The sequence below is a fragment of the Pituophis catenifer genome, unplaced genomic scaffold (genome assembly GCF_029215685.1).
Source record: "Pituophis catenifer annectens isolate HBS135680 unplaced genomic scaffold, rPitCat1.0.hap2 SCAF_12, whole genome shotgun sequence".
In the NCBI taxonomy this organism is placed as follows: domain Eukaryota; kingdom Metazoa; phylum Chordata; class Lepidosauria; order Squamata; family Colubridae; genus Pituophis; species Pituophis catenifer.
In genome coordinates, this window is record NW_027256892.1 from 376895 (window position 1) to 397834 (window position 20940).

At 43.6% G+C, this 20940-nt stretch overlaps 1 protein-coding gene across 1 annotated transcript in view; it reads right to left on the reverse strand.

Moving 5' to 3' along the window:
• PDLIM2 (PDZ and LIM domain 2) overlaps positions 1 to 20940 on the reverse strand; it is an 86442-nt gene that overhangs the window by 35561 nt on the left and 29941 nt on the right. The window contains exons 4-6 of the mRNA XM_070952503.1: positions 7495 to 7564; positions 6483 to 6676; positions 4926 to 4980 (exon numbers count right to left, since the gene is read on the reverse strand). Of these exons, the coding sequence (XP_070808604.1) occupies positions 4926 to 4980; positions 6483 to 6676; positions 7495 to 7564 (319 nt within the window). The remainder of the gene's footprint in view (positions 1 to 4925; positions 4981 to 6482; positions 6677 to 7494; positions 7565 to 20940) is intronic.

Here is a 20940-nt window from a genome sequence, read left to right on the forward strand (position 1 = left end):
ATCAACTCGATTTAAATCAAATCCACCCTGGTCTAAGGCCACCAAAGTAAGTTCACAGCCACCTTAAGATTCAAAATGGAGCTTCAAAGCTCAGTCCTGCAGCCATAACACCACATCAACTTGCATTCTCATTTAAATATTGTTCCCCAAATCAGAGGTCTCCAACCTTGGCAACTTGAAGACTTGTGGGCTTCAACTCTGGAGAGTTGAAGCCCACAAGTCTTCAAGTTGCCAAGGTTGGAGACCTTTGCCCTAAATGATCTTCATGTTTCCATTTACGGCCACATTCTGGCAAAAAAAAAAGGGAGAGAGAGAGAGAGAGAAAAGCATTGTAGAATGAACATTCTTGAGAGCTACAGACTTGCCAAATCTAGATTGAACAACCTACAAAAGCATTAAGTCGAACCAGTTTGATGTGTCCTTCAGGGCTCAGGATTACATTGACGAAGGGTGGAGAAAAATGTTGAGTTGAATATTTTTGTTAGATTATAGTTTCACAGGGCAGGGCAATATCTTTTCCTTCTGACATCTGCTCAATGCCTTCAGGATGTAAGCGACTGATTTATGGATTTCACTGAACTATTGATCTGAATAAAAACCAATGCAGTAAAACGCAGCCACTGAAATTTGCACAAATGAAGCGGATTTGTCTCAGCGGATTTAAATCTGAATGCTTCATTTCAGGATTACACAATCTCCGATTGTGTTAACCCTTTTGTCTTTCCCCCAGTGGAGACTGGAACTGATCATCAAACATAAGAAGGCTGGGGGCGGAGGAGTTAAGAGTGCCTGAACGTTTTCTCATGGGAAAATACTTTAGACAGCCTAACTATTAAAGTGGTCCTGATTTCCAAGAAATTAATAGTAGACAGACATTTTAAAAGCTTCAGGGTGTCCAGTCCAGTGAAAAGAAGAACTAGGGGTGACATGACAACAGTGTGCCAGTATTTGTGAGGCTGCCACAAAGAAGAGGGTCAGGTTATCTTCGAGACCGCCTTCTACCTCATAGCTCCCGGCGACGGTAAGATCCCACAGAGTTGGTCTCTCCGGGTCCCGTCAGCTAAACAATGCCGGCTGGTGGGCCCGCGGGGAAGGGCCTTCTCTGTGGCTGCCCTGGCTCTCTGGAACCCATTACCTCCTGAGGTCAGGACCGTCCCCACCCTATATAACTCAGGGCCAGGTTATCTTCGAGACCGCCTTCTACCGCATAGCTCCCAGCGACCGGTAAGATCCCACAGAGTTAGTCTCCTCGGGGGTCCCGTCAGCTAAACAATGCCGGCTGGCGGGCCCGTGGGGGAGGGCCTTCTCTGTGGCTGCCCTGGCTCTCTGGAACCAGTTACCTCCTGAGATCCAGACTACCCCCACCCTATTGGCCTTCCAAAAAGCGGTGAAGACCTGGCTCTTCCGGCAGGCCTGGGGCCGTTGATCTCACTGTTGCGATCTTGTGAGATCCGGCCATAAAGGGTGTGAATGGGTTTTAATGTTTTAATGATTTTATAATGGTGTTTTTTGTTTTGTTTTTTAAATGCATTGTAAGCCGCCCTGAGTCTCCGGAGAAAGGCGGTATATAAATTGAAGAAAGAAAGAAAGAAAGAAAGAAAGAAAGAAAGAAAGAAAGAAAGAAAGAAAGAAAGAAAGAAGAAAGAAGGAAGGAAGGAAGGAGGAAGGAAGGAAGGAAGGAAGGAAGGAAGGAAGGAAGGAAGGAAAGGAAGGAAGGAAGGAAGGAAGGAAGGAAGGAAAGAAAGAAAGAAAGAAAGAAAGAAAAGAAAGAAAGAAAGAAAGAAAGAAAGAAAGAAAGAAAAGAAAGAAAGAAAGGATGAAGGAAGGAAGGAAGGAAAGGAAGGAAGGAAGGAAGGAAGGAAGGAAGGAAGGAAGGAAGGAAGGAAGGAAGGAAAGAAAGAAAGAAAGAAAGAAAGAAAGAAAGAAAGAAAGAAAGAAAGAAAGAGGGGGTCAAGTCTATTTTCCAAAGCACCAGAAGGCAAGACAAGAAACAATGAATGGAAACTAAACAAGGAGAGAACCAACTTAGAACTAAGGAGAAATTTCCTAACAGTGAGAACCATTAGCCAATGGAACAGTTTGCCTTCAAAAGTTGTCGGTGCTCCATAAATGGAGGCTTTTAAGAAGATGCTGGACAGCCACTTGTCTGAAACGTGATGGGGTCTCCTGCTTGAGCAAGGAGTTCACCTCCAAGGTATCTTCCAGTTCTGCCATTCTGTTCTGTTTATCATAAGGGAGGTTAACTGCAGTGGTGGGTTGCCCCGGTTCGGACCGGTTCGCAAGAACCGGTAGTAAAACTGGCAGGAGGCCCCGCCCACTGCCCTGATGATGTTGTCATCAGCGATCTGCGCATGCGCAGAAGCAAAGTGTGCGATCCCGTTGCAAACCGGTAGTAAAGGTAAGTAGAAACCACCCCTGGATAACTGGATTTTCTATAGACGTTCTATCGTGCTTAATTCTATTAATTATTACAGCCATGGACACCCTGCCCATATCTGCATCAATGTAAGAGCCTTGGTGGCGCAGCAGACTAAAGCACTGTTAAGTAACACCAGCTGCCTGCAATTACTGCAAGTTCAAATCTCACCAGGCTCAAGGTTGACTCAGCCTTCCATCCTTCCGAGGTAGGTAAAATGAGGACCTGGTTTGTGGGGGCAATAAGCTGACTTCGTATAAAAAAGAACACCGCTTGGGGGGCCCCCGAAAGCCCTACTAAACAGGTATATACAAAAGTATGAAGGCTATTGCTTAACGCATTGTAAGCCGCCCTGAGTCTCCGGAGAAGGGCGGCATATAAATCGAACCAACCAATCAATCAATCAATCAATCAATCAATCAATCAATAAATATCCTTCAAATCCCATCCCACTAAAAAAAAATAAAAGCAGACCAATATTCCTTCTTGCTGAATGAAAAAATACCACAATTCCTTTTTCTTTTTTTAAAGAAATAAGTGATCGAGAAATACTTTCAAGTAAAAACAGGGAATGCAAGGATGGACAATCAAAGGCAATACTTAATATTTCTGATGGCATAAAAAAAAATCCTAGCAATACAAGATGAGTGGGGCCAGATCCTATATGTGGGTAGAAGAACCAATATTTTCCATTTATTTTCCAAAAAGTTTGGTAGGGACGTGTAGGTTGCCTCCAATTTGGAAGTGCGCAATGGCTATTTTAGGATGGTATAGCTATTGTACAGAATAAAGGTTCCCCTTGCATATATGTGCTAGTCGTTCCCGACTCTAGGGGGCGGTGCTCATCTCCGTTTCAAAGGCAAAGAGCCAGCACTGTCCAAAAACGTCTCCATGGTCATGTGGCCGGCATGACTCAATGCCAAAGGCGCACGGAACGCTGTTACCTTCCCACCAAAGGTGGTCCCTATTTTTCTACTTGCATTTTTTACGTGCTTTCAAACTGCTAGGTTGACAGAAGCTGGGACGAGTTACGGGAGCTCACCCCGTTACGCGGCGCTAGGGATTCGAACCCCTGAACTGCCGACCTTTTGATCGACAAGCTCAGCGTCTCAGTTCCTTTGCTTGTATAGAATGCGCCCATTGAATTTTTCAGAAGGCTCTGAGAATTGTAAAACTGAGAGTAAGGGACCTTGGTCTAGAAGACGACAAACCATTGTTGCTGTTCCATTTACAACTACTTGGAAATAATAAGAGTGGAGGAGGGGGAGAAGAAATATAACCTGATATGATTCTTGAGAGCCAAGACCTTCTCAGGTAAGCTGCTAATATCGTTGAAAAGCTTATCTGCTTAACTTCCAACTTCTCTAGACTTCTTGCTCCTCCTCTAAGCATCATGAGATGCTGCGACATTCACACCAGGGGTTCCCTTACGAACTACCTGAACAGGTCTCTTCGGCTGAGGCAATCATGGATTTACTTGCAAAAGATACTTTTAATAGGCCTCAGGAGGAAGACCTATTCAGCCTGCCCCTCGTGTAAAAGATGCAAGCAGCATCTCCCCAAACTGGTTTTCCCTCCCTGGATCCCATCTGTTGCTTGGAGACATCAGGCAGGAACAAGCAAACGTTCCCCAGCCAGCCAGGTGCTCTGTGGGCTGCCGAGACATGTGAAGGAGAGCTGCCGGTTCACAGCAACCAGATCAACAGCTGAGACAGAAGCCTGAAGGGCCCACAAAGGCTACAAAAGTCCCTCGACTAGCTGAGGGCAATGGAGATGAATGAGCCATCAGGTTAAGAGGCGAGAATACAAGTTCTATAAAAAGGGAAAGAGAATAATAGCAGGTCGAATCGTTGTTAAGTTGAAGTCATGTTTTTTTTTTTTTTTAACCTCTTTGATCACGTTACAAAAATATTAGCTGACTATGCTTCTCTGGCTCCGATTTATGATGGTTCCTGCTGCTAAAGCGATTAAAGAAGCAGAGAATTCAGCCAAGTAATGTGGGTTTAACTGCATTTCTTAACAAGCTCCCCCTCTACCTTTTCTTTCCGTGCTCCTTCTGGTTTTTTCCCCCCAGTCAAACCGTTTCCTATAAATCACCTGTGTCACAAATACTGTGTCTTTTCCAGAACGAAGTGCTCAGTGTAGCTGTACTTATGTACAGTGGTGAAATCTGAACCGGTTTGCTACTGGTTCGCTGGCAGTGCATGTGCATCGAGCTCGCGCTGTGCGCGCACTCATGTGCAGTACACGCCAAAAGGAGGCTTGGTAAGTAGAACAGCGGGGGCATGAGTGCGCGCACAGCGCGAGCTTAATCAGATGTGCCGTGCGATTTAGCTTTGCTAAATTTAGCTCCGCTAGAAAGCTGGATTTCCTGCTTTCTAGCAAAGCTAAACCCCGCGATACAGCTTTTTTAAACTACCGGTTCGGAGCGAACTGGTAGCATTTCACCCCTGCTTGTGTATCGTCCCAGAGAATCGCGAAAAGAGTTTGAGCTCACACACTTTTTTACCTGTCTGTTGCTTGACTCCTGCTGACTCTGAAGTGAAGTCCCCATTGATTGGAAGCTAAAAAAAAAAAAGAGCACAGAAACATGTAAACAGGTTTGCTTATTATGGGTAAGAAATAGGAAGAAGTATGTGCTTAGGGCAGTGGTTCTCAACTTTAGTCATTTTAAGATGTGTGGACTTCAAGTTCAAGAGTTCCTCTGCCAACTCGTGATGGCTCGCTTTATGACTGCACCAGAGGTGGGTTTCAGCAGGTTCTGACCAGTTCTAGAGAACTGGTAGCGGAAATTTTGAGTAGTTCGGAGAACCAGTAGTAAAAATTCTGACTGGCCCCGCCCCCATCTATTCTCTGCCTCCCGACTCCCAGCTGATCGGGAGGAAATGGGGATTTTGCAGTATCCTTCCCCTGAAGTGGGGTGGGAATGGAGATTTTAAGTATCCTTCCCCTGCCACACCCACCAAGCCACACCCACAGAACCCGTAGTAAAAAATGTTGAAACCCATCACTGGACTGCACTAACTTGTGACAGAATTCCAGTCCCAGTGTAGTGTAAGTTGAGGACTGCCTGTATACACATTAAATAACAATAGAAATCTTAACATTAAATAATGAGTTCAAGAGTGAAACTTATAACTGTTATGTACTTCGATGCAAATTGTAGCGCTTCTTTTTTTTCTTTATCTTATACTCAACTTTGGATGAAAAGTTAAATAATTGTATGCCTGTAATTCTCAATGGCAATTAGTATTGATTTTTTTTAAAAAAATAGTTCTCGTTATTTTCAATACTTTAAGCAATACTTTAAACATAATAGAATGCTAATAATTCTAATCGTATTATGTATACTTCATTTACTATTATTTCTGGAAGTCCTCCACTAACACGGTTCCCCAATTAAACACATATATTCATTTATTGCATTTACATCCTGCCTTTTCTTCTGAAAATTGAAGGAGACTTTTTTTAGATGTAGGGGTGGTAATCTTTCCTTCTCAGTCAAGCAATTCTGTAAAATAGGTCAGATATGGAAGATATGGCTGGCCCAGTATCTCTTAGTGAACTCTACCATCTATTTGAAGACGTGTCTCCTCATTTCTAGTCCAAGTAGCTCAAAACTGTACTATAATTCTTCATGAATGCACCTTCAACATAAGGGATTCATTGTGGTGTGCTGCCAGATAACCGAGCGGTGAAATCCAGCAGGTTCTAACAGGTTCTGGAGAACCGGTAGCGGAAATTTTGAGTAGTTCGGAGAACCGGCAAATGCCACCTCTGGCTGGCCCCAGAGTGGGGAGGGAATGGAGATTTTGCAATATCCTTCCCCTGCCACGCCCACCAAGCCACGCCCACAGAACCGGTAGAGAAAAATTTTGGATTTCACCCCTGAGATAACCTAATTACATGCAGGTTCCTCCTGATCTAAGAAGATGTATTTTTCACCCTACTAGCTTTGGGTGGGCTGAATGCCAAAGATTTTGTTCTCCATGTCTTTCTTTCGACGTTTCTATGGGCAGACTAAACAGACTTTTGATCGGATTCCATTCTTAAAGGTATTGTCTACCTGCGGCTGTTTATCACGGGCTCCCCTCTGATCTCTGTGGGCAGACTGGGTCTCACTGGGCTGTATGGGCTGCCAGGTCGATACCCAGGAGATGAAGGACTGTAGGGGCTGGTAGGCCGTGGACTGATGGAAGCTGGGCTTGAGTAGGAAGATCTCACTGAATTCTGACCATTGTCTCTAGTTCTCACCACATCCTGTTGGAAAAGGCAAACATAACTTAGAAGAAGAAAAAAAAAACAAGTTCAGAAGAATAGGCTGTATACAGAAAATCAAAGAGACATCAACTACTGTGGCCCAAATTAATACTAGCTGTTCTTTTATAGGATCCCAAAATTGGATGACTAAGATCATTCTTCTTGACCGAACAATAAAAGCAGTTCTGCCTTGACTGCCTTCTTCCCAGATATTGTCAACTTTTGAAGAAAAGCCATGGTACCAGAAGGACCAGAGATGTGATTTCTACCCATGGCAGTACTGGTTGTACCCATATAGCTCCTCCTCCACACACAGGCGAAACAAAATTGTCGTGAGAAGCAGTGTAATTTGTGGCCCTCTTAATGAATTTATTTATTTATTTATTTATTTATTTATTTATTTATTTATTTATTTATTTATTTATTTATTTATTTATTATTGGTTCGATTTCTATGCCGCCCTTCTCCGGAGACTCAGGGCGGCTTACAATACGTTAAGCAATAGCCTTCATACTTTTGTATATACCTGCTTAGTAGGGCTTTTGCCCCCCCCCCAAGCGGTGTTCTTTTTTATACAAAGTCAGCTTATTGCCCCCACAAACCAGGTCCTCATTTTACCTACCTCGGAAGGATGGAAGGCTGAGTCAACCTTGAGTCAACCTGGTGAGATTTGAACTTGCAGGAATTGCAGGCAGCTGGTGCTACTTAACAGCACTTTAGTTCTGTTGCGCCACCAAGGCTCTTTGGATTCTCGTCAGAGAATTTGGATTGATTCTCATCAGCCCCATCTAGCAAGCTGGAACGAAAGGAATTCTTACCTGAAATCGTATGGCCAACATCTCTGGGGAACTTTCGCCATTGGTCTGGCTGGGAGAAAACTGCTGTGACCTTTGACAAGACAAGAGGGCAAAGGCAGATAGTTAAGAATAAAAGTATCTTAAGCAATCAGTTGACTGACAGGTTCACCAAACACACTTGTGAAACAAGGAACCTCTAACAAAAATATTGAAATTGATGAGTTCTGCCAATTTCCCCTTCAAGAGAAGAAGAAGGAAGAACAAAGAAGAAAGAAGGAGGAGGAGGAGGAAAAGGAAAAGTAGCAGTAGTAGTAGAAGTAGTAGTAGTAGTAGTAGTAGTAGTAGAAGAAGAAGAAGAAGAAGAAGAAGAAGAAGAAGAAGAAGAAGAAGAAGAAGAAGAAGAAGAAGAAGAAGAACAACAACAACAACAACAACAACAACAACAACAACAACAACAGCAACAACAACAACAACAACGTGGTAACTATGAGGGGTGAGAAGGTATCAGGTCCAAGGAGTACATTGTCAAGGGAGTGGCTCAGGCAACAGACTCTCATTAGAAACAAGGTCTCCTCTGAGATGAAGAAAGTGTGAAGTCCTTGGTGCTCTCTGAGCTTCATGAATGAAGGCAAACATACGTGTCTCAGGATAATGTTGCAAGATTGAATCTGGGTCAGTCACTGGGACCAGGGGTTTATTCTTCTGAGCTAAAGATCATCAGGCCCCTTTTCAGTCAACAGGAGTGTTGATTTACCGCCACTTTATCAAGTAGTTGGGAGCCAAGGTCTTGGCAGCCCAAGGAAACAACAGCCAATGGCCAGCCTATCAACACGCCAATCAACCAATAGGAATGCACCATCGAATAGCCCAAAGCAGGGGTCTCCAACCTTGGCAACTTTAAGACTTGTGGACTTCAACACCCAGAGTTCCTCAGCCAATGAAGCTGGCTCTGGGAATTGAAGTCCACAAGTCTTAAAGTTCAATTCTGGAAGTTAAAGTCCACAAGTCTTAAAGTTCAACTCTGGAAGTTGAAGTCCACAAGTCTTAAAGTTCAAATCTTAACGTTCAACTCTGGGAGTTGAAGTCCACAAGTCTTAAAAGTTCAAGTCTTAACGTTCAACTCTGGGAGTTGAAGTCCACAAGTCTTAAAGTTGCCAAGGTTGGAGACCCCTGGCCCAAAGCACATATTCCAGTAGAGGAAAGATGGGCTTCGGTACAAATGCGAAAGCTCAGAAGAGAAAATCTCTCATTCCGGTGACCGACCCAGACTCGATCTCTCCGAATTTGGTTTGTTTTCTTACAGGCCTCTCATTACCCAACAACTACCCAACTTTCATTACCTAGTTTGGAAATGAAATATCTGTAAGAAAACAAGAAAAGCTCAGAGAGCACCAAGGACCTCAACAGTTCAAGCCAGAGCTACAAATATAGTCTCTTTCTATTGGGAAGGGAAAAAAAATAATCGGTGCTTTCTTTCTTGGCACAAATAAAGAGGCAACGAAAGCAGAAGGAACTTGGCCAACATCGTTGCCAAAGATCCAAAATGGCTTGGAATCTTCTCAGCCGTTTCTCAATCCGGCTTCAGTTTCTGGAAGGGAGGGAAACTTGCCACATGGAAGGAACCCCCTTAAGTATTCTTTCATCTCGCACCGACACCCCGCCGTAAATAAAATAATCCTTTCTTAACCAAGACAGTTTGCCTCTCCCACAGGGTGTTCACTCCAAGGCCTTTAAATGAAGCCCAGATGGCACAATTAAGAGCTTCCCTAATAGCTCTTCACTCCGGCCAAGATGCAACAGAGACCGGCTTCTTAACCATGGATTAAAAGAAGGTTTCTGCCACTCCCAATTACCTTACATCAGAAGAGACGCGGACTCCGGCCCCAGAAACAAGGGGAGGTTTGGGATACCTCTCCACCCCCCCCCCAAACCCCAGACACTAAAATTGGGAGCAGGGAGTGGGGGTTCCTTTTATATTCTCTCAACAAGAATGCCCTTTGATGTAGCTGAGAGCTGGAATTCATTAAGGAGAATTAAATTATGGAGGGGGTGGTGAGAGCGAAAGAATCCAACTGCAAGAAGGAGGAGACGAGGGCAAGGCTGTAGAGCGAGGGGTGTCCAACTTTGGCAACCTGAAGAAGGGTGTAAGCTAAGCCTACTAATGGAAGCATATTCTTGGAGGCGAGTCAGGTTACTACAGGGAGTAGGACCAGAATGGGACAGGGACCAGCAATGCAATTATAGCCTCTTTCACAATGTACTTTTATCAGACCTGGAAATGTTCCTTGTGTGGTGTTAGAGCATGGGTCTCCAACCTTGGCAATTTTAAGCCTGGTGGACTTCAACTCCCAGAATTCCCCCCGCTGGTGGGGGAATTCTGGGAGTTGAAGTCCGCTGGCAGAGGAATTCTGGGAGTTGAAGTCCGCCAGGCTTAAAATTGCCAAGGTTGGAGACCCCTGTGTTAGAAGATTCAGACTTTCCCCCTTTGGCATCTGGCACTGCTAGAAATACACAAAGTCACTCGTGCAAATCTGAAGCCCTCGCATTCCTCTTTTCTCCTGTAATTAAATTTTGGGGAGGACTCACACTGCCCCAAGTGAGGAGGAAGGCGTGGAGGGCAGAGTTAGGCTAAATGTTGCCAGATGGGCCCTTGTTAACAGCAAGGCTTTATAGCAGCACAATTATATGAGGATGGGCTCGACTTTATTATTTTATTAAATTTCTATACCGCCCTTCTCCTGCTGGACTCAGGGCGGTGCACAGCCAAGAATAAAAAACATCCCAATACAAAATTTTAAATTTTAAAAGAATTAAACAAATTTTGGCCCAAAATTTAACCCCCCCCGACTAAAATCCATATACAATTAAAAATATGGGGGGGGGGGTTACGCCAGCCCAGCTTGATGAAATAAAAAAGTTTTGAGGGCATGGCAAAAAGCACAGAGATCTGGTATCCTACGTATCTCCAGGGGCAGGTCGTTCCAGAGGGCAGGAGCTGCCACAGAGAAGGCCCTCCCCCTGGGGGTCACCAGCCAACATTGCCTGGCTGACGGCACCCTGAGGAGTCCCTCTCTGTGGGAGCGAACTGGCCGGTGGGAGGCTATCGGCAGCAGAAGGCGGTCCCGTAAGTACCCAGGCTGTATGCCATGGAGCACTTTAAAGGTGGTAACCAACACCTTGAAGTGCACCCGGAAGACCACCAGAAGCCAATGCAGCTCACACAGGAGGGGTGTCACATGGGAGCGCCCCATCGCTCCCATAATCCTCCGCCTGGCCGCATTCTGCACCAGTTGGAGCCTCCAGGTGCTCCTCAAGGGGAGCCCCATGTAGAGAGCATTGCATGGGAATAACTGACAAATCAGGGATGTTATCTCAATTATCGTTAGTCGGGCAACCTGAACAAGAAGCTACAGTAGTGGCCAAAATTGTGCGAACCTTTTGGGAAAAGTGTATTTTTAAGGTTTGATGGCTAATAGCACCACTTTTTGGGGGGAGATTCAAGATAATCCTATTCCACTGCTGGAATGGCCTGGGAATAGCCTAATTAACCCAATTGAAAATCGATGGAGCCCACTAAAGAAACTTGTTAGTCAGAGGCGACCCAGCAATAAAACCCAGTTAATAGAAGCCATCATTCAATCTTGGTTTCACATGATAACAGCTGCAGAACTCAAAGACGTGGTTCACTCCATGGGAAGACGTTGTAAGGCTGTAATTCATGCTAAAAATTACCCAACTAAGTATTAACTGACATGGGGATCATTTTTGCATATCTTGTTTTTTCTATGTGTTTCACTTTTCTTCTTTATACTATAACTGCTATTCTAATAGCAAATCCTTCATAAAAGGTATTGCATTACATTCTTGATTAAATTATCTTTCCACTGATATATAATTTTATGGTACTACTCAAAAAAAAAGTGGTGTTATTAGCTAGTTTTAGAAAATACCCTTTTCCCAAACCGTTTCCACAATTTTGGCCATACTGTAGACAACTATCTATCTGGGATTCTTTAACTGGCTGGTTGGACTTGAATTCCAACAACCAAAATCTATGAAACAAATAATTCCAAGATCTACCCTTTAAAAGGAGATATAATAAAGGGGGAAATGCTCAGGTTGAACAAGGAAAAGAAACACCAAGAGAATGTTTGTTTTTTCTAAGCTTCGCACGTTTATAAAAGGCTAAACATGCAGTGAAAGATATCTCCGAAGGCATTCGATGCACGTAATCCTTAGAAGAAAAACGAAGACTCCTCTGGCATCTTCAAAACCAACATTTCAGGTGCCAGAAAACTCTTTGTTTTTTCCAGCAAGAGATAATATCACTACCATTTTGAAAAGTGTTGTCTCATTTGTTTATAGAACTGGCATTACATCAAATTATAATAGCCTGATCAGTTCATATACACCACGCAATCCATCCAAACATGCTTAAGCTTCCTAAAAAATAAGAGTAAAAACAATAATAAAAAGTTTGGATTAAAAGGCAGAACATAAACAATGTAAGTGGACTACACGAAGCCTGATGTTAACCTCCAAAAGAGCTTGTTTAGAAAAGCCGGATCTGAACGGGTCTTTTTGAAGATGACAAGAGAAAGGGTCCTCTGGATCTTGAGAGGGTGGGGGAAGCATGTTTATTCCAAAGAGTCAGGGCAGCAATAGTCAAGAAGTGCCCCATTCTGAATTTCAGCCTTTCCAAATCTGAAACCCTAAAGATCAGTAGTGGGATTCAAAAACTTTTACTACCGGTTCTGTGGGTGTGGCTTGGTGGGCTTGGCAGGGGAAGGATATTGTAAAATCTCCATTCCCTCCCCACTCCAGGGATTCCCTCCCCACTCCATGGGAAGGATACTGTAAAATCTCCATCCCTTCCCACTCCAGGGGAAGGATACTGTAAAATCTCCATTCCCTCCCCACTCCATGGGAAGGTTACTGCAAGATCCCCATTCCCTCCCCACTCCAGGGGAAGGTTACTGTAAAATCTCCTTTCCCTCCCTACTTCACGGGAAGGATATTGTAATAGCTCCATTCCCTCCCCACTCCATGGGAAGTATACTGTAAAATCTCCATCCCTTCCCACTCCAGGAGACGGATACTGCAAAATCTCCTTTTCCTCCCCACTCCAGGGGAAGGTTACTGTAAAATCTTCATTCCCTCCCCACTCCAGGGGAAGGTTACTGCAAAATCCCCATTCCCTCCCGATCAGCTGGGACTCGGGAGGCAGAGAATAGATGGGGGCGGGGCCAGTTAGATTTTTTTACTACCGGTTCTCCAAACTACTCAAAATTTCCGCTACCGGTTCTTCAGAACTGCTCAGAACCTGCTGAATTATCACCTCTGCTCCAGATGTACTACGATTACAATTCATGGAATCCCAAACCCCTTGGCTGGGAATTATGGGAATTCTAATCAGAAGAGATTCCAGCTAAGGGAAGGCTGCGTTGTTCTATATGTAGACCATCAAATGCTTGTAGTGGTGAGAGCCACGGTGGCACAGTGGTTAGAGTGCAGAACTGCAGGCTACTTCTGCCGACTGCCGGCTGCCTGCAATTTGGCAGTTCAATTCTCAACAGGCTCAAGGTTGACTCAGCCTTCCATCCTTCCGAGGTCGCTAAAATGAGGACCCGGATTGGCAATATGGTGACTCTGTAAATTGCTTAGAGAGGGCTGTAAAGCGGAATATAAGTCTAAGTGCTATTGCTATGCTATTGTAAGGCAAATAGTTGCATTGTCTTTGGAAGACAAGTTATTTTCAAGATCCTAACACAATTCCCTGTAAAATGGGCTTTAGTCATTGAAACGGTCAATACAGAAGCAAATTAACAGAGCAAAAACTGCTTTAAAAAAGCTACATTAATGCTAGGGACGTATCTGCAAACCAGTAAAATAAAAACAAATATTCAATACTCATACATGAAGAGAAATGTTTACATGGTCAGAAAAGAAATTATTTTTTAATCTACACGTCTCATACTATATTGCACAAGATATTCATTTCCAGGTTACAAAACTTACAGCCCTGGAAGAGAGAACTAAGCGAAACCAAAGAATTTGAAACCACCAATCCACTTCCTGGTTCCCTTTAACCCTATTTCTTCCTCTGTCCGGAACAGACACAAGACATATGCAGAAATGCAGCATTTTCGTCTATGACTGGACATTGCCAAACTGAAAAAAACATATGCTGGCCCAACAGTCTGCAACCTTAAACACTCAAAGAGCCATTTGGACCCGTTTCCCACAGAAAAGAAAACACCGGGAGCCACAAAACCCTTCCTGTGCCTGACTATTTCTTGAGCGGCCACAAAACTAGCATATACAGTTGAATTAAACATTCTGTTTTCTTCTGAAACTTTTCTTTTCTTGGATTTATTCATGGTTGGCCTATCGGGGGTTGAAAAGCTCAATAAATCGCGTGCCGGTGGGTGTCGCACATTGGCGGTTGCGACGCATATTTTGTGGGACAGGGAGCCGCAGCAGAGGGGTGAAAGAGCCACATGCGGCTCCAGAGCCGCAGGTTGCTGACTCCTGGTCTAGAGTCTCCTGCTTAAGCAGGGGGCTGGACTAGAAGACCTCCAAGGCCCCTTCCAACTACTGTTCTGTTCTGTTCTGTTCTGTTCTGTTCTGTTCTGTTCTGTTCTGTTCTATTCTCTATTCTATTCTTCTAATTTCTATTTCTATTCTGAAAGTGAAATTTAGTTTGACATTCTTTCTGTAAGATCCAAGTTCTCCCTTGATCAGAGTACGATGAATTTCTTGGGTGTGCAGGTTCTGTAAGAACAGCAGCACTCGGTACCTATAGAAGCTCTGGGATTGGCATAAGGCAGGAGTCAGCAACCCGCAGCTCTGGAGCCGCATGTGGCTCTTTCATCCCTCTGCTGCGGCTCTCTGTCGCTCAAAATATGAGTCACAACCGCCAATGTGCGACACTCGCCGGCACGCGATAGCAGCTATACCTTAGAAGCCCACTGTCTTTATTACTGTCAGTTTTGGATGGTGGGAGAAGTGCTTAACTCTTAAATCCTGAATTTGTCTCGTTTTCCATATTGCAATTTTTAATTTGGGAAGAGTTCCCCATCTCCATGACCACCCCCCATCCTACCAAACCAAAGTCCTCTAGGCAACTTCTAATAAAGAGTTTATTGCTAAGTACAAATCTAAATTTTTATCTTGCTTTTTTTTTTTTGCTTTAATTTATATGCCGCCCTTCTCCGGAGACTCAGGGCGGCTTACAATGCGTTAAGCAACAGCCTTCATACTTTTGTATATTTATACAAAGTCAGCTTATTGCCCCCACAATCTGGGTCCTCATTTCACCTACCTTAGAAAGGATGGAAGGCTGAGTCAATCTTGAGCCTGGTGAGATTTGAACTTGCAGTAATTGCAAGCAGCAGATGTTAATCTGTTAATAACAGTGCTTTAGTCCACTGTACTACAAAGTGGCTACTACAAAGTGGCATTCCATAAGAAGCTCGGACAAAAATACCAGGAGTCCAAAGAAGAATACAGCAAAACATGTCAAAAGCAGGAGGGAAGTTATTAATGAAACACCAATGTACATTTTTTTTAAAAAAATGGTGCGGTCCATCCTGTTAGGAGAAAAGATCTAGCCATGGCCAAGAATTTGATTACATAACTTCCTTTTTTTTTTACCCATAACGCAGACACGACTACTCTAAATGGCAGTTGTTTACTTAATCTATCCCTCACCATATGACAAGTTATATTGTTTGCTACTGGTTTGACAATCCTGCTATGGCCTATGGCCAAGATGGAAATCAACGTCGCCTAGACCAAATCTTCATACATCCATTTTAGACCCAGCTATAACTAAGATAATATTGTTGGGGTATGTCTGTGGATTAGGTAGGTAGGTAGGTAGGTAGGTAGGTAGATAGATAGATAGATAGATAGATAGATAGATAGATAGATAGATAGATAGATAGATAAAGAGATAGGTATATATAGGTGTAGATGGAAAAATAGAGATAGATGATAGAGATAGATAGATAGATAGATAGATAGATAGATATGAGATAGAGATAGATAGAGATAGATAGATAGATAGATAGATAAGATAGATAGATAGATAGATAGATAGGTAGGTAAGAGATAGGTATATATAGGTGTAGATGGAAAAATAGATAGAGATAGATAGATAGATAGATAGATAGATAGATAGATAGATAGATAGATAAATAGATATAGATATGAGATAGAGATAGAGATAAATAGATAGACATGAGATAGAGATAGATAGATAGATGATACATGATACATGATAGGTATAAAAAATTAAATAAATAAATAAATAAATAAATAAATAAATAAATAAATAAATAAATGATACATAGAGCAGATAGGATGTCTGTCTGTCTGTCTGTCTATCTAGCTATCTAGCTATCATCTAGTACTCCAGGAGGACTGGGAAACAAGATCAAATAAAGAAAAGTAGCAGAAAACACTATGTGATTCTCATATTAAAAATCTTAAGGTCTGGTGTCTATGGAGATTCTCAATCAGCCAGGTCACGGTTGTCCCAAAAGGCAACTGGACTTTCTTGCGTTTTTTTTTCTTTGAAAACATTTTGCTTCTCACCCAAGAAGCTTGACCCCCTTCCTCCTCTCTGTGGCAGCCCCTCAAATATTGGAAGACTGCTATCCTGTCTCCCCTGGTCTTCTCTTCACTAGACTAGCCATGCCCAGTTCCTGCAACTGTTCATCGTATAAATCAATATATATATAAAATTATATTTATATATAAATATATATAAGAACGTGATGATACTCTCATCTCATACCAAACTAAGACATGGCATAAACTAGCTAGTTCAAGAGTGACACACATAAAAAGCTAAAGGTTCCCCTCGTACATATGTGCTAGTCGTTCCTGACTCTAGGGGGTGATGCTCAACTCCGTTTCAAAGCCAAAGAGCCAGCGCTGTCCGAAGATGTCTCCGTGGCCATGTGGCCGGCATGACTCAACGCCAAAGGCGCATGGAATGCTGTTCCCTTCCCACCAAAGGTGGTCCCTATTTTTCTACTTGTATTTTTTACGTGCTTTCGAACTGCTAGGTTGGCAGAAGCTGGGACAAGTCATGGGAGCTCACCCCATTACGCGGCACTAGGGGTTCGAACCGCTGAACTGTCGAACTTTCAATCGACAAGCTCAGCATCTCAGCCACTGAGCCACCGCGTCCCTTTTCTTTTTCACCTGGGTGTCCTCCAAATGTACCAAGGGCCAATGCTTGAAATTTCTCAGGTTGAGGAAGGTTAATATGATGGGAACCAAAGGCATTTTTTGCTAAAATTGTCTCACAATTAACCAGGAAAATCCTCAGGGATTAATAGGAGGAAGGAAGTATGCTCGCTAACTAGAATAAAGCACTAAAAAATGTGCACAATAAACTCCAACTGGGATTTCTGGTATGGAGATTCCTGAAACCAGAAAAATCAGCCTCACAGCAGCCGAAGAAGTCAAACCAACTTGAAAACATTTGAGCCAACTCACAAAGTTTCAGGTGCCCCAGGACAAGTATGGGTTGGGAGTAGGAGACAATTGGCATGTTCGAAGGAGGGGGAGAAGAGGATGAGCCAAAAGCCCCGGAATGCGAGGAATGTTGCTTGCTGAACTGCTCAAGTTCAGTTTGTCAAGTTTTGGGATGGTGCCAAGATGCCATTAGGGCTTCCCAAGGCCATCTTGCAACTACCGCACACCACAGAAGATGGCACGGAGAGAAGGCACAGCAGTGAACAAAGATGGTACGACCTTGGTTGGCGAGGCAGCTGTGGAGAAGATGGCCATAACACACCAAGATTCTCCACACACACACACACACAAACATACACACAACACTCCGGCACGCACACAGATACCGCTGCATACCAAACATGCAAGCCAGAGCACGCAAGGAAAGAGCGCAACAAGATCTTGCCAAGGCTCACACAGCAGGTGCAAAGCAAGTACGTCTCAGCTCTACAAATTCCAGCAGAAGAGAAAGTTGAGTTAGGGAGTTCAGTAGGCTTCCCTTCACTGGCGTTACCTAGATCAGGGGTCTCCAACCTTGGCAACTTTTAAGACTTGTGGACTTCAACAGCTTCGCTGGCTGAGGAACGCTAGGAGTTGAAGTCCACAAGTCTTAAAAGTTGCCAAGGTTGGAGACCCCTGACCTAGATCATCCGAAGCATCTGACCAAGCTCTACCGTCATCCGGTTGAAGGTGTGTGGAAAGAGAATTTCTGAATCATCCCAGTAAATGCCACACCCTGCATGGTAACCTGTTCATAAGGGCATAGTCCATTTTGCTCAAACCAGAAAAGTCCAGATCTTGCCTTTTGCTGAAGACAATAGCCCTGCTTTCTTCTCCACCTTACATGATTCTGCCAGTCTTTTCTCCTATCCAATGCCCGATGCGCTACTTCACTACAGGGTAGCCTTCCCATTACATTCAGAACATAGCATAATAGATTTGGGAGGGACCTCAAATCAAGTTTGACACCTTTGCCCTAGACCATTTCAGACAAATGGTTGTTTAGACCAGGGGGTCTCCAACCTTGGCAACGTTAAGACTCGTGGACTCCAACTTCCAGAATTCCTCAGCCAGCCATGTACATGTACAGCTGTACATTTACCAATGTACATTAATGGGGAGGAGATGGAGAGGGTTGGTAGTTTTAAATTTCTGGGCATTTATATCTCGGAGGACCTCTCATGGACTATGAATGTTAACATGCTTGTGAAGAAGGTACAGAAGAGGCTGTACTTCCTGAGAATGCTCAGGAAGATAAATCTATCTCAGCATCTCCTTCTGTCCTACTATCGCAGCACCATTGAGAGTATCCTGACATACGGCATTCTTGCATGGTATGGGAGCAGCTCTGTAGCGGACAAAAAAAGCTCTACAGAGAATCATTAAAACTGCCCAGAATATCATCGGGTTCCAGCTACCAGCTCTGGATGACATCTTCGAATCTCGCTGTTTGAGGAAGTTGCGTAACATTCTCAGAGACTCTTCCTATCCTGCTTACAATCTTTTTGGACTGTTGCCTTCCGTCAGAAGATACAAAACAACTAAAACTCAGGCCACACATCATCTGAATAGTTTTTATCCCAGAGCTATCATTGCACTCAACAGTGAACTAAAGGGCCACCATCAGTGAGCTGTTGGACAGCATTACTTGGTCTGTTGTGTGGATGTTTGGGTGGTTTAGGGGTGGGGAATTGTGGTGGGTGGGAGTATGTTTGAGGATTGTTGTGTGTGTTGGTCTTTGGGTGTTAAGTGAATTTTGTTGTATGGGTATACTGTGTATACACGTACAATGACAATAAAGTTATTATTATTATTATTATTATTATTATTATTATTATGTCATGCAAATACAGAAAACTGGATTGACGTAAACCATGACTGAGTTGTTGAGATAACATATCATGTTGACACAACCATTGAATTCACCCACTGTGCTAAGCCAGTTTGTTTTGACCATGATCTCAACAAACCAAAGAAGTCTAGTCCATACATAATGTTTGACTATTTGTTTGTTATTATTATTGCCAAGGTTGGCTATCCCTGGTTTAGACTCCTATGGGTCACCGAACTACTGCGGCTGATGCAAGAGGCCCAGGAAAGCTCCGATAGCAATCCCAGCCGATGAGACATCTTGTGCTTTGTTACTCAGACGTTCTCCTGCCCTACCTCTCCTTAAAAGGCCCTATTAGAAAGAGAGGAAATCTGGGCTCCTTCGGTCCTTTCTCCAAAACAAATATCCATTGCCGCCACCGAGACTTTGTAGAAGGACATTCGGTGTCAGCAACCAGAATGTTGGCAACCTGAGGTCTGGGTGTTGATTTGGCCTGTTGCTCCATAACAGAGAAGATCTAGCCCAACAGCTTCCCAGAAGAATACACCCTGTCCTGGAGAATGAGGTTCTCACACGCATCCTTAAGAGAAGAGAAATAAGTTGCATAAGCCAACAATGAGCTATTCCTGGTTAACCGGGGGAGAAGGGAGGTTAAGGGCCTTGATAGTACAGTGGTCTAAAGCACCCTGTTATTAAGACCAGCTGCCTGCAATTACTGCAGGTTCGAATCTCACCAAGGCTCAAGGTTTACTCAGCCTTCCATCCTTTCTAAGGTAGGTAAAATGAGGACCCAAATTGTGGGGGCAATAAGCTGACTTTGTATAAATATACAAAAGTATGAAGGCTATTGCTTAGTGCATTGTAAGCCGCCCTGAGTCTCCGGAGAAGGGCGGCATATAAATCAAATCAAAAAAAAAAAAAAAGGAAGTGGGGAAAAATGGGTTCCTTGCTTTTTATTTATTTATTTGTCAAGCATATAAGATAACAGATAAAAGTATAAACATGATTATGAATACAGGGAATGGGTATGAATAAATGGGGACAGTAGGACAGGGACGGTAGGCACGCTGGTGCGCTTATGCACGCCCCTTACAGACCTCTTAGGAATGGGGTGAGGTCAACAGTAGACAGTCTAAGGTTAAAGTTTTGGGGGTTTTGGGAAAAAACCACAGAGTCAGGTAGTGCATTCCAGGCACTGACCACTCTGTTGCTGAAGTCGCATTTTCTGCAATCGAATTTGGAACGGTTTACCATGAGTTTGTATCTATTATTTGCTTGTGTATTGTTGCGGTTGAAGCTGAAGTAGTCATTGACAGGAAGGACATTGTGGCAGATAATTTTATGTGCTACGCTTAGGTCAGACCAAAGACGGCGTAGTTCTAAGTTGTCTTAAGCCCAAAATTTCAAGCCTGGTGGCGTAAGGGATTCTGTTGCAAGCAGAGGAGTGGAGGACTCTTCTCGTGAAATATCTCTGGACTCGCTCAATTGTATTAATGTCCGATATGCAGTGCGGATTGGAGCTCACCCTAAACACTATTTCAAGTGTGCATACATGGAAAAAAGTTAAGCTTTAGGAACGCTATCCCATCCTTTTGTGGAAAACGGCGGCTCTTCACACACATATAGAAAGTGCACAAATATTCTCACACTGGACAAAAGACAACTGAAATTAGAAAGGAGACTCAAAAACAAATCACTTTTTGACAAAGACTTTCTCTCTCTCTCTCTCTTTGCTTTTCTCTTAATAAAAATCATCCAATATAAACAGCAGAGCTCAGCGTTATTCTGGAAAAAAAATCTACCCATACTGAAATAAATGCTGTGTAATACACAATACAAGGGACGCGATGGCTCAGTGGCTGAGCATGTCAATCGAAAGATCAGTAGTTCAGCGGTTCGAATCCCTAGCGGCACGTAATGGGGTGAGCTCCCGTTACTTGTCCCAGCTTCTCCCAACCTAGTAGTTCGAAAGCATGTAAAAAATGCAAAAATAGGGACCGCCTTTGCTGGGAAGGTAACAGCGTTCCGTGCGCCTTTGGCGTTGAGTCATGCCAGCCACGTGACCATGGAGACGTCTTCGGACAGCGCTGGCTCTTTGGCTTTGA